General features: G+C 36.6%; 1 protein-coding gene and 1 long non-coding RNA gene across 2 annotated transcripts in view; one reads left to right on the top strand and one right to left on the bottom strand.

Annotated features, from left to right (window-relative positions):
* LOC134799486 (uncharacterized) overlaps nucleotides 1-14,973 on the bottom strand; it is a 458,421-nt gene that overhangs the window by 119,330 nt on the left and 324,118 nt on the right. The gene's annotated exons all lie outside the window — the stretch shown is intronic.
* LOC134799480 (cell adhesion molecule Dscam2-like) overlaps nucleotides 7,085-14,973 on the top strand; it is a 95,963-nt gene continuing 88,074 nt past the window's right edge. The window contains exon 1 of the mRNA XM_063771892.1: nucleotides 7,085-7,288. Within this exon, the coding sequence (XP_063627962.1) occupies nucleotides 7,173-7,288 (116 nt within the window). The 5' untranslated portion in view covers nucleotides 7,085-7,172. The remainder of the gene's footprint in view (nucleotides 7,289-14,973) is intronic.

Raw genomic sequence — 14,973 nt, forward strand, 5'->3', positions numbered from 1 at the left:
CAAATTAAATCTATATTTAGCTTGCTTTGACGTAAAACCCTCTAAGGGACACACTGAAAACGTGTATTCCAAAGGAAATAAAAAGTATATTATTTCCGATTTTCGCCTTAACTTTCAGAACACGTGGTCTAAATATACATTAAAGTAACTCGTTTTATTTCCCAGAAAGCTTTCTTATGAACTTGTTTCGCGATGTTTCCCCGAGGAGCTCGACGTAAGTTGGTCCCGCACTTAGATATGAAATTCATTCATGCAAAAGTCTTCTTACACGTGCCACTTTCTGTATGAGCTTCCTTAGGCATTATATTTAAATAAGTTTGAAACATAAACAACTAAGACGCGTGAAATATTGTAAAATAATGTACAGATGTAGTGAATAGTCCTTTCTCTTTGTAATTTCTCGGAAACGTTCTTACTCGTATTGTAATTCTGATTCAGTCACTCCTCCGAGTACTTTTTGTACTGAGCATGACGATGTGACGGTGTTTTGACAGATGAAAAAAAAATATGTACGACGCTGGTCGTCAGATTTATGCTTTTCGTTACACGTAAAAGCCTCTATCATAAAAAGAAATTAACCTTGTAAGTTCTCTACACCAACTAATCGAAATTCTCAGACCATAGACCATCTAGAACTCAACAATTACCAACTTTGAAGATCTTCTTTAATAGTTTTAGTGAAAGAACTATTCAGCTCGGCTCGCAGGGTGTGTAAGTTTTTATTAGCGCGTCTAAGTTTACGCAGCGTACTTTTACTAGTTAAGTAATTTAAGGTGCGCCTGGTATGAGCTTAAGCCTTTAAGCTGTGAGCGTGCTTTCGTAGGCGTTAAGCTACCTTTATTTAGTTCTTTGATTTTATTAAATTCGTATTTTAAGGGCTTTGTTAAAGGTTTATTTGTATAAGAACGCATTATTTCATTATTTTAGAAAATATCTTATTGTATTTTAGGTTATATTCTCTGTGCCGAATTCGAATTTCATTTCTTAGAAGGACGAGTTATTCGGTTAAGTAAACTTTTCCAACGAGATATCACTTACTTACTCTTCAATGTTTTGTAACCTTGAGATTACTAGAGAGAAGTACTTTTGTGATTCTATTTGACAAAAAAAATTAGCTTATAATATACAAGGTGGCCAAAAATACGTTGACAAAGATTTATTCATTTTATTACTGACTGTTGATAATTTCAACAAACGTTTGCGTTTGTGTATCAAAGCCAAAGGAAAATATTTTGAAGATTATACATTTAGTTTCTGTTAAACTATATATCGTAAATAAGAAAAATATTCTCATAAATGTTTTGTCAACATTTTCTTCTTAGTCCAGCTCGTGTCAACATGTCCTAGGTCTAGCACGTCCTACCCCTAATCCTACTTACTTACTCCGTTGGCTCAGCAACCCAAAATGAGACTTGGCCTCCGACACAAGACAGCGCCACTTTTCTCGGTCCTGTGCGACCTCTCGCCAATTGTTGACTCGAAGTTCGCGCAGGTCCGCCTCCACCATGTCACACCGGCGATATCTAACACGATCCTGCTAACTACTTACTAACTAAAAAACGCCACCAGTTTTAGTAACCAAACAATTTAATTGGCACAGTGATGGAGTCAATTAACTTTTCCAAGTTAACTGGTCTCGCTAGGATCTATTTATAACTATCGTTATATACAATACGTCTTATATGTATATCCATGTCCTGATCAAAACGTAAAGTCAAACGGTAGCGAAAATAGGAAAACCTTATGTGATACATGCGATGCGAAATGTGCAGCGTACCGTATACTAGAATTGAAATATAAAAAAAACTACTTGCATTAGGGCAGAAAATAAACTCAAAAAGATCATCTGCGCATTTCACATCAGCAGCAGCTGGCTAGCGCCACTATTTCATACTATTTCAACAGAATCAAACAAATAGTGTGAGCATTTTTAAGTCGGCACGATGTAAACAGATGACCGCGGCTCAAGCCCTCGTTTCCTGGCGGGCGGGGCGGGGGCAACAAAAGATGCTCGTTTCCTCGTCTGAGCGCCAGGGCTCCCGGGGGTGAGCCGCAGCGCGGGGCGCAGCCCTACAATGGAGGCATTGTTTGTGCCCGGTGACAGGAAAAACTCCGACCTCCGTGTTTCTCTGCATTTTTTATTCCTTTCTTTCACTAGACGCTTTTTTCCCTTTCTCGGTAAGCTCCTTTGACTGTGGCAGGAAATCATAGTTGTTTTGAAATCTTTATATCTGACAGTAGCTAGTGGCCGCGCGAGGAAACAAAGGAATGTTTAACTGGCCGTCGTGCTCTATTTGCTTCCAGCGTTATTCCTTTGTTATAGTACATTACTATGTGCCGGTAAATTTCAATGTTTCATAAAAGTGCTAGGACACGTTGCCCGGGGCGATGAAATACTGGCTTAGCCGGCGGACGGCTGTATATCCGGCGGAAGTGGCCCGCACCCCCCTCCTCGTCTCCCCTTCCGACCTTTCGGGGACTGCTCTCGCCGTTCCTTATTTACCCGTTTTTAGGGTTCCGCAATAAAAGGGGTGAAACTAAGTGGCGGAAAACTTGAAGATGGCTTCTTATTATCCTTTCAGCAGATACGTCATTGTAGTCGTCTTTTTGCTGGGAATGGATTATCTGAGGAGATTATTCATGTTGACGAATGTGTGTCAACTGTCAACGTCAGTTTTGCGCTACAGCCAACAACAGATGGGGCTACTATGCGCCTTTAAGAATACAACTTGTCTGTACTCGACACATACATTGCGTTGATGCTCCTAATGACAGTTACATAAATACAACTTCCTACTCGTACCAACTCTAATTTAGTTTAGTTTAGACTTCGGCAGGGGTATTTGATTATATCTCATATTTCTATTATGTCTGTCTTATCAGTCACAACAAGATTATAACTTTCATTATACACTGAAAAAAAAAGATGGCATTTAATTAAAACAAAATTACAAAGGCTGAGGTAGGATTTGAACCCGCGTCTTTAGCTTTCGCAGCCATAACCACCCATTGACTGGACATATAAATGTGCTTTGTTCATAATTAAAGCATCCACTAGTTTGGTTTACATGTAGAACAAAGCAACACAAATTTGCGATAACGCCCTAATCCTCTAAGATCGTCTCACCCTTGGCTATTTCCTTATCAGTCCGCGCCATTCGCAACACATCACCGCCGATCCTGTTGTCCAAATTGAGGATATTGAATACAATGTGCGTGTTTGTGTCCAAAGCAGCCTTATTGTTTGGTTTGGTAGCACTTTTCCTCCTTAATTTTATATCACACCTTAATAAATTTTGGGTAATGGTACATGGAAAGTATGAAAGGTTTGACGGCCTTTATGATGCCAGCGAAAATCTGTGACGCCGAATTTTTGTGCAAAAGTTTCGTGTGGGTAGCATGTGGGATGTTGACCTCCTTCAATTGTGTAAAACAGCCCACCTGGAAGGAATGTTATAAACGCGACTGGGAAGGCATATTCATAGAATTTACGCTGCAAGTTTTTATTTTTATCACACTTAACTTCCACGAAGTCATTTTTATGGTTTATAAAATATAAAGTAAAGCCGTCCTTTAAAGTGATCTTAAACGTTTCATGACAGAAATAATATTGCATTTCCTTTTCATAGCTTGCTTGGAGAAGTATTTTTGTCAAGACGCCATGCGCGGGCGATTGAAATTGTTTCTCTGCTCTTATTGCAACTTTATTGCTTCTAAATATTTTATTATTCCCCGGTCTTTGCGCATGTTATTTGAGGTCGCCTTTTGTATATTCTCATGTGGCTTTGTACGTAAGGAAATTCATATATTTTCCATTAGTCATGTTTATAGGTAGGTTTTTCTTAGTACTTTGTTGAAACAAACTACAGCTTCAAAAACAAGCACAGGTGTTCAATTGTACACCTGTGCTTGTTATTGCTTTTTTTTATGTTTTTCCACAAAATACTAGTTACAACATACAAATGACGGGACTTAATGTTAAATAAATAACATGCACTGCCAGCCAACCATAGCGCAAACTGAGATGATGATATTGATGATGATGTATAAATGCTAGGAACTCACTAAACACATGGTAACGGCACTGCCCAAAATTAACTACATATATATAGGGCTCCCAATCTCAGATTATTTATTGGTGTAAAATGTAAAATCTCTCCGTAGGTATATCATGATTTTGTTATAGATTTAATTTGGTTGAATGGAATTGCAATAAACCGAGAGGGTTTCGTTGTATAGGCGTATTGGCAAACCGGGCAATAATTCTAGGCGCACGTGCTGTGTGTTTCCAAATCAAACGTGCTAGACGGTGAATTCAGAACCTCTGCAGGTTTTCTTGGTAAGTATAACTTACGTTTCTCGGCTTCGTATCATCAGTAGAATGAAAACAAAGAAAACTTTTGAAAAAAATTATCCGATTAAGTATGATGAAAATGTAGGTCGTATGGTCGTAGTAATCGATGGACACGTAGGTACTTACCAAAATTGGTTCAGTATTTTACTGATTACGATAGAATACATGATGCTAATACTAACACCCAACTCACATTATACATACGAGTAATAACAGGAAATTTCAATGTAATTAATACCTGTAGGTATTCCTAATATATAATAATGTCTATAATCTAAAATGCAAAAATACGTAAGTTAAAATGAAAGGACGATGATATTCTCTGGCTAATCAGTACAAATCACTTTTCACGTACCTAACCACGTAGCCGGGTCTAATTTTCATCGGCTACTCCTTCTAGCACTAATATACCTACATAACTGCAACTACGGCTTTTCAGGTTGTTTTACCCTCGCTTTCAATTAGTAACCTGGCCATCGCAAAGGCTTCAAGCTTTCAAACGTGAACAAAACAACAAAAATTTCAAACAATGAAAAAATCCAGTAGCCTTTCAATATCGATACTGGCTTTTTGGCACGTTTTAATTAAAAATTTTGACATGTTTGGAATTCTGTACAGTTTCCCGATATGAACTTTTCTGAAGTTTTTGAAGGTACGTACGTACGTATACGTAGATAAAGTGAATGTGACAAGAAACGATCGTGGCAAAACGGTTCCATATATTTCTTAATAGAAGAATGATCCAACGCGATCGTATATCCGGCGGAAGTCGCACCGCCACACCCTCACTATCATCCCCCTTATATTATGACGTTACATTTTATATAATTTCTCTACGTGCCAGCCTCTAGCCGTATAAGTACTGAAAATGGTAGCTACACAAAGTATAAAATTGTTATATTTAAAATTGCCTTTTTTATGCATGGTAGGAATAACCTTCTTATAATTTAACTATGGAACAATATGGATATTTCAGCACACCAACCCGAAGAAAATATTAACTGTAAGATATCAAACAAAATCAAACCAAATAAAATCCAAATAAATGTTATTAAATGTTCATAATTCAAAATCATCATACAAAAGTCAATTCTACCAGCAAACATAAGAAAATAACTCAAAATTTGCATTTGATAACTTTGCCTCATACGTGAATAAAATGCTACTTTGCTATCAGTGTTTGAACAATCAAGAGAGCCTTTACCAGTTGGTGTGGTGAAAATGATATTGAATTGATTCCGCGAATGCTGAAGTCGCAGCATCGTTTCATAACCTGTTCTGAAGGCATTTGGTGGCTTTTTATTACGCATAGAAACCTTCTGTAATAATTTAATTTACATACCTAATTCATTTTGATGAATGAATGATTATGATTATGATTTTTGATGGGGACGGTACGTCCTTCAGCGAGGGCGATAACATGAGACAATGTCATGGCGATTTTACGTCTAAATAAACATGAAATTAATTCATATGAAATTACGGTAGGGCTGATAAAACCACAATGCTCTCAGGTGTACGCACTGTTAGCACTTAGTCGAGTGGAACAATTTGTCAAATCCATTAGCGGCTAACAAAAGATCACGTCTGGCAAAGAATACTCATCTCTACTTGGGAACCTGGGTAGTCCTTGAATGAGTGAGCTTTAGAATTACGGTAGGTATACGTAATATTTTCCTTATGACAAAAATCCAATACCTACTGGAATAGTACTGGATTTTTTAAATAAGCAAGTCAAATTAAAAAAGCATGTTTATATCATAATTATGATTGTCTCACCCGTAAAAGTGGTACAAAAAAAACTAAAACATATACCAGCGGTATTTGATACTAGTTAAGTTGTTGAATGTTACAGAAAATGCATAGGTACCTACTTGACATAATTTTAAACCGTTTATTTGAAATTGAATGAAACAGGCACATAATGCCATTTCTGTATTGAACATTTCTTCGATTTCACCTGTGCACGCTAAGACTTTTGTGTAAAGCGCACGAAATAGGTATTGGCAATAGAAGAAGTGCTTTGGATTTTATATTGCTTTGTAAGCATAATGGTACACACGATTATTTGAAAACGCTGCAATACGATATGCTTACGACTATATAGAGGCAATTAGTGTTAAATACAAGTCCATCAGGCGACGTTTATTCATGAGGTACGGGTACTTATACGTTTGTCCGAAGGACGTTTGTAATTGTTACTGCATGTGGCCACTGGTAAATATTGTCGCTACCTGTGCCCTGTTTATCAAAGTGTCCCTTTCTAACAAAAGCTGTCAAAAAGGGACTTCCACTTGTATTACAAGTTACAAGCTTTTGATAAACAGGGCACTGGTAATTGACACATACCATACCGACGCGCGACGGTGTGCGCGTAACTCGAGGCCCTCAACATGCCCACGTCAGTAATTGGAACGGTGGTTCACGTGTTTTTTTTCTAGCCACGTTTATTTTTACAAAAATATAAATAAGTTCCTAATGGTTCATAGCTACAAAACACTGTAATTATTTGCCACGACATTAGCAAAGTAATTACCAAACCAAATTGCTACCTGGTAATTGCCACACGCCGTACCTCGGTGCGCGCGTAACTCGAGGCTCTCATCGTGCCCACGTCAATAATTGGAACGGTTGTTCATCTGATTTTATCTAGCCACGTTTGTTTTTGAAACAATATAAATAAATTCCAAGTGGTTCATAGCCACAAAATACTGTATTTATCTGCCACGACATAAGCAAAGTAATTACCAAAAAAACTTGCTACCTGGTAATTGCCACACGCCGTACCTCGGTGCGCGCGTAACTCGAGGCCCTCATCATGCCCACGTCAATAATTGGAACGGTTGTTCATGTGTTTTTTTCTTCTGCAGGCGTGCTCTCGGCGGGCCCCCATTGTTCGAGCGCGGACCCCCACTCGCCTCCCCACGTAAAACGGTTCGTATTTTTCATTGTTGCTTTAAAGCCTTATAGGTTTTGCTTTATTTATGCCCTTTATAACACGCCATGAAAGATGAATGCCCTGAAGGTGATGTTCGGTTTTTGTCACGCCCACGTTTGATGGTAATCGGTGGGTTAACAAAAGCGTATAAAATATGTAAGCTACGTGACATCCTATAAATAACATACTTTTACGAAATCATGTCAGTATAATATAGTATACTTCAATCCTTTTAGTACGCGTATCTTAGGTACTTGCTTGGTGCACTACGGTAAATTTTCTGTAGTACGCCATACAAATATAGGGTAAACCCTCCAGTGAATGAACACCCCCCAGTGAATGAACAAAATCACGTTTTTTGTCTAAAATAAGAAATATAGCAATTTCTACCACTTGTCGTATTTTTTTTCTTATTAACAACTCTATTTCCTATGCAATTTCAACCCCTGCTAAATTTATTTTCGACCAGTTTGAACGTGACTGGCGTTTGAAGTTTACGTATTTCTGGTTTTGAAGTTTTGTACGCAAAAATTATATCCCAGATAAGAACAGTGTACGTTTGGAGCAACATATGAAGTGCTTATTTAATGTTTACCTGTACAAAGTTTGGTTATTTGGTTAGATTAAGAGTTAAACCTTCTACAAATGTACACTTTGTCGACGTATTATGTGATTAAGTCTTTATTTTTTATAGTTCCAATACTGGCTTATCAAATGTTCTGAAACCAGTAAATGAACGGTGTGTTCATTTACTGGTGTCGTCTAGATATAATTTTTTTTCTAAATTTATGTGTAAACGAATTGGCATTGAGCTTGTATTTTGTGATCCTGCATAGAAAATGATTCTGATTCTTTCAGCCAATATTGGAACAAACAAAATTTCTATAGTCCATTTACTGGATTTTTCATGCCTATGTATGAACAATACAACATTTGGGGTGTTCATTTATAAGATTTCTACTAATTCTATGTTTGAACAATGTAACCACGAATAATGCAATGACAAGTTTATTATTTTAAGCATTATTTGCTAATCCTAACTTTTTTCATCAGAATATGCTGATTGTGTCTTGTTTTAAAGATTGATTCTCTTTTTCTTAATAATATGTAATAGGTTCTGGTGAATAACCATCATTTTATTACATTCTAATCTATTTGAAATCAATATGGAGGGGATAAAAATATATGAACGCTTTCGCTATACCTAAAAAAAGTAGAGCTGGAAACGTTTATAGTGTTAAAAAATGTTTTTTTAAAGCTGATTAAAAATATCTAAATGATGTTCATTCACTGGATTTTGCGGTGTTCATTCACTAGTTTTTATGTTCATTCATTAGGTTTTTGGGTACTTTTTGATAAATTCTGCTATAACTCAAAAACTATGAAAGTAATAAAAAATCGCAGAAATTACTTTCTTATTTATTAAATGAGGATTCATTAAATTGCAGATAATTATTGAAATTATTAATGAATGCTGAGAAATGATTTTTCAAACTTTGATAATTCCTTAAGTGTTCATTCACTGGAGGTCTTACCCTACCGTACTTATGCTACGCGCTCTGGACTCGTGCGTAGCACTTCGTAGTGTAGCCGTTTCTGCAACTATCAGTAGGTACAGGTACAAGCCAACTCGAAGTAATTTTTTTTTTCTGACGAGATATTACACAAAAATAATCGTACTATGTAAACAGCAATTACATATGATTCGTAAAGCGAAACATCTGGGCATAGTCTAATCATTTCTTTTAGTTGGAAAAAAAGTTTTGGATCTGTGCATGGTGGCCATTTAGAGAATATGGCATGTTACATACGACAATCCCGACTTTGGTATACAATATAACCATCATGGAGCGTTTCTATCGACCTGTTCTAGCCATGGTTCAACGCCATGAATGTCCATTAGGCTTTGGATTTCGGTAGATTCTTTTTAGCTGTTTCCCTCATTTCGCTTGCGTCAGAAATTGACGGGAATCCAAAACGTTGCATAAAAAGTCGTTTTCAGGTAAAGATAAAAATTCACCACATTTGTTCTGTGGATGTTCAATTGAGCAATCATGAAAAGGACACTTAGATGGCATATTATGGCAGCATATTAACCTTTTGTTTCTTTAAATCGTACCAAGGAATCGGTGGAATAGTCTCAAATTAAGCTCAATAGGCTTGTCCAAATTATATTTGCTATAGACGGTATTAAAATCATCATAAAGTCCCTAAAATAAAATAAATGTAAAACCTTCTTATATTAGATATGGCTTAAAAATACCCCCAGATTATACCTTAAGAACATAGTAATACAAAATAATACACACGTTAACAGTTAGACCAGGTTTTATCTGTACCCATAATAAACGATACAGTCCTTATAAGACAAATACACAAATTATAGAAAAATATTGTTCTAAGACAAATAAAGTTGAATATATTCAATGACACGTTGTAAAATAAAATAAAATAACGATAAATTATGCTTGATATGAATCTAAGGTACTTACATCGAAAATTATCTAAGAATATATTTTTTACTAGTAGGTACACTTGCATTTTTATCCCTGAGACAGTAATTAAAAAGATTACCTAGAAATTAAACCAATGACAATGTGTAATTAAAAATTGGCCTTTATTAATAAACCGACCCATCATTGATGATCATTTATTCTCGTCATTCTATAGTGTTACCTACAGGGCATTATCAATATCATTATCATCATCATCATATCAGCCAGAGGACGTCCACTGCTGGACATAGGCCTCCCCCAAAGAGTGCCACAATGACCGGTTTTGCGCCACCCGCATCCAGCTTTATCAATATGTACTTACGTAACTTTTTCAGTATTATTCTCTATTTCCTTGACACTTCCCTGTTCCATCGTCCACAAAATTGACAATTAGTGTACCTTATCGCAAAGCCATAAGGTCCACAACAGTTAACCGTGTTGCTATTAGTTCAAACACCATAACGGCTAACCGGCTCAGCGTCGTTCAAAGCAAACTGTCGATGCCAACGAACATTAAATAAGGCAAACATTCTGGTGTGTAATGGCTCCTCTACACGATGGGCCAGCGCCGGCCACTCCAAGGGACGCATTTATGCGTTAGAGGGAGCAAGTGATATTGCTATGTCATTCTACCGCATGGCTGCGTCCCTTGTAGTGGCCGGCGCTGGCCCATCGTGTAGAGGAGCCATAAGCCGCTGTGGGATATTTAGTAGCGGCGCGGCGCGTCACAAATACAGGCAAGCCAGAGTTACTGTGTCATTCTTTTTTGAGCTGTAGGATAAATGCTTGTCTAAAAATTAGGCGACTTTGGGGAAATAGAGTCCTATGGACGCCTTGTCTGTAATATTTATTAAATTGAAGTGTAGCTATTACCAATTGGATATTAATATTAGAAAATCGTGCCGCTCTGCGTATAGGTAGAGTGCAGGCTGTTTTAGAATCTTAGCCGTAATCTACGAACTAATAAATGTAAGCACAAATACGCACATTAAAAATAAGTAAGTAGGTTATAAAAGTTATTTAAAGCAAATAAAATTTTTGAAGTTACAGAAAATAACAAACGATGATTGTTGATTTCACATCGTTTTTCGCTGAGAGACTGAGGGAGATATATTACGTGCATCCGTCACTCTTGCTGTAGCGTTATCAAAACGTGACTGATGTGGTATCAGCTATTTTTTTTAACGTTTTTTTTAATACACGCGCCAATCATTCTCAATATATGGTAGAAGGTGAAATAAAGCTGGACAGAATTGTGGTTGATGATTTGATTTTATTGATCAGGATTACTAACTTTAGTAAATGACAAGCTGTCGAATAAGAAGTTCGCATGATGCAAAATCTATACTCTGTATCTTTAGGTATTTAAATAAAAGTAAACAAAATCTACCCTCAAGTAGCTCCTTATGCCAGTTGAGGGTAGATGAAAACATTACATGATCAAATAATGTAGATTAAAGTCAGGTCGTTCAGTGACTGATCCAGGCGTTTTTATATTTGGTTGGTTAACCAATAAATGTTACAACTACCCGAAAATTTATAAATTGTTTGTTTACTTTTATTTAAATAGGTACCTAAAGATACAGACTATATAGCTTCTCATAAACTTTATGAGTAGGATTAAAAACATCGACATATTAATTCGCCAAAATGTATAAAACAGCAGATTCTTAATTTATCTCTCAGAGTATGGCTAGATATAACAAAATAACAGCGTTACATTATTTTGTAACATAACCTGCTTATAAAATGTACAGGCATGTGATGCGGTCGCTTTATCTCGTATATTGTCTCGTGGCTGTGATCGCGTCAGTTCGAACATGTAACAATGCACTAAAACGGACCGTGGACACAAAAAAATTAACACGTTCCAAATGCAATACGCGTAGGTACCTAAATAGTTACGCATTAAATGTAAATATCTAACCCGTTTGCCTTAAATGTTTACTTTCTGACCATTTAACGAAACCAGCAGCCGCAGCCGAGTGCGAATCTACTGAAGTGGGCGCGTTAATTAAACTTTGAGGATAAAAGCCCGCCGAAAACCCAAACTACCTACAAAAATAATTGATCTTGAAGCGTTCCCCCGTTTAGTTTCCAACAATGAAACGGGTGTTTGTAATCGAATAATCAAAGTTAGATCAACAGTAATGGAAAGAGCATATACAATGCAATCATTTGAAAGGATCTCGTATAAAAACCGTGTTTAAATGAACGTTTTTCCAATTAAATTACCTTGAAATTTAGTCCAATTTGCTGGAAACGCCTCGGTAAAATTTAGCTCAAAAAGTAAATAGTATGGATAAAACCGAAAAAAGTCTGGTAGCTGCAAGTTGAATATCACTCATAATTACTTTCCTAGTTAAGTTTGTGACTCCGCGACTAAATACAGCATCCTCTTTATTTTTTTAGAATTTTATATTTTACGATTTTACCTTGAATGTCATGAAGCTGAACTATAAATTTAATTTAATAAAAGTGGGTTGTTTTTGCAAAGTTATTGCCAAAATTTCAGTTCTGAAATATGAAATGTTTTGGTGATTCCTGTTTCACAGTAGTTTGTTATGAACACAGTTTAGTGTTTTGTCAATTTTGTTAATTTGTTAATATTTTAGAATTAACCTCCGGCCCCGATTAAGTTCGCGTAAACTTTTAATCCCAATTATAAGCCCTTAAATGAACACTGGGTATGTACTTGAAAACTATAGCGACGTATTTCAAATAATTTTAATTATAGGACGATAAAATATGAATAAGCACGAAATATTATGTACTTACCTAATAAATAATAATTAGGTATGTCAACATTTTCAAAGGTAGTCAGCCAGCGCCAGCTCTTGTGAACCAATTTGTAGGCATTTACAAATTTAAATACCGCGTTTTGTAAACAAAAAGCTACGCATTTTTGCAGAAGAATTTCACTAAATTCTATCAACGAGAGTATAATGCCGCACAAATATCTTTAATCTAAATACACAGTAGAGATCCCTTTTTATACCCGAAAGTAGGATTCCATTTCGGGCGGGTCATAAGCTCGAGTACTATAGGCGCGATAGCTACGTAAAAATTCAATTCCCAAGATTTTGAGGTGCGACCGTATGAAAAGGTGTGACAAGGGTGAGGGATATGGATTTCAGAGGGTTAAACCCGTCATATGACATTTACATTTGACCGGCATTTCCCTTTTGTTGTTAATCCCCACGTTTAAGTCGTACATTCAATTAATTTAGGGGTTAATTATACCTTTGTACACGTACCGCGCGTGGGTTTTTAATGTTGTACCTAATATTTAGGGTACGTTTTATAAATATATACATGCCGAGACCGCAGCTCCGCTTACATAAAATTTAGTATTTGTTACTCCCATTACCTTCTGTTGATCCGCCTCACCACAAAAAAGAAAGCATTTTTGTTGATCCCTAGAAGGATAAGTCTATTTAGTACCTACCTTAGCGGTGAAAAGTTAGGTATTAGGTACGTGAATATTTTTATGTGGAAATTATATAAGTAGGTACACATACTGACTTGTCTTGTGAGTAATTATTAATGTAATGTAAATATTTTATTTGTGTTTGTATTACATTAGAAGCATACGTATTTTACAATCATTCCTACATTTTAGACATTTGTAGTCTGAATGTTTGTTTTGCTTAAGCATGGCGAGGTAAATGCAAAGTCGTAGTAAACTCGACATATAGCACAATGCCATCCCAGAGCGCCCTGCACTCGAGTTTGAAAACCCGCGTGTTTATGTATGTAAGTACTCGAGTACTCGAGTTCAAACGCTCACGGCTTAATGTTAAAAATGTTTACACGGATATAAACAGCGAACAACTTAAGCTTAGCAGCGCGATAATTGAGACTTGCGGCGCGATTCGGGAAATGATTTAGAGATTCACTAGATATGAAATAGAAAAGATATGTGACGTTCCACGACAAAAGGCACCATTGCCCTGGCTGAATATTGGAGCGGCGTTAATAATAGCGTAAGCGCCAGCCGCCATAAGGTACCTTTTGCCGTGGAACGTCACATATCTTTACTATTTCATATCTAGTGAATGTCTAATTCATTTCCCGAATCGCGCCGTTGGTTATTAGCGCTACTTTAATCGACTTTTAGGTGATGTCGGTGTTTTCAATTAAGTAACTGATTGACGAACTGTAGTTGATTCTAGCAATAAAATTGGAATACCGATACCTATATATTACGTACCAATAAATTGTGCAAATATTTTTCGTAAGCCTTTAGTGCGTTATTCGATAGAACTTCCATATTTAATGAAATAGGAGGCTAGTATTCGGCTCATCAAATGAATATATCAAAATACAGTCTTACGACTCGAATGAGCCCTCGGGAATGGTACTCGACTTTTTTATTGCAAAGTTTGACAATCATAATACAGGCAAATTTTTATCGAATGATTTGTATGAGTTTTACGATTTCAAATTGGGTAGCGGGTGGTGTTCAAGACACGTGACATTAATATAAAGTCAGACCAAGAATAGTCTGCAGCGGATTTGATAGCCCTCGCAGTGCAAGTGTTATTTTTACCGTCAAACTTCTATGAAATTATGACGTATAAATTACACTTGCACTGCGTGGGCTATAAAATCCGCTGCAGACTTTTTATGGACCGAATTTACCTAGCTAACATCTCAGATATTTTCAAGAAATTTATCGTATAAATATGAGTGCACAAATATTGAACAAAAACATATCATACCTTTAACAAATTATCTATCATACTAAATAAACACCCTAAGACAAAACACACCGAGAAAGGTAATAGAAAGTCCACCGACGCCGTAAGCCGGTCGAAGCCATCTGTATTAGCGGGTATTAACGGAAATAAGAGATAAGCTCGTCCCGTCCGGACATACACGTCCATTCCACCACTATCTACACTAGCTTCCATTTACCTTAGCTCGCATATGACGCGAGTACATTTGCTCGTACAATGCTGGCGTAAATTTCATGCGTGTGTTGGCGTCATTGTTTAACTTTCCGTTTTATGCTCGTTGCGATGATAGTTTGTATTGGACGCTGACACTAAGCGGTTTAGAAATGCTAGATGGTGTTTGAGCTGTGGATTTGTTACCGATACCTGTATTTTGCACTATGGAAATGATATGCTATACGAACATGCATACAATGTTCAACATAAGTATTGTACCTATCTAATAAT

Source organism: Cydia splendana, chromosome 18 (assembly GCF_910591565.1).
Source record: "Cydia splendana chromosome 18, ilCydSple1.2, whole genome shotgun sequence".
In the NCBI taxonomy this organism is placed as follows: domain Eukaryota; kingdom Metazoa; phylum Arthropoda; class Insecta; order Lepidoptera; family Tortricidae; genus Cydia; species Cydia splendana.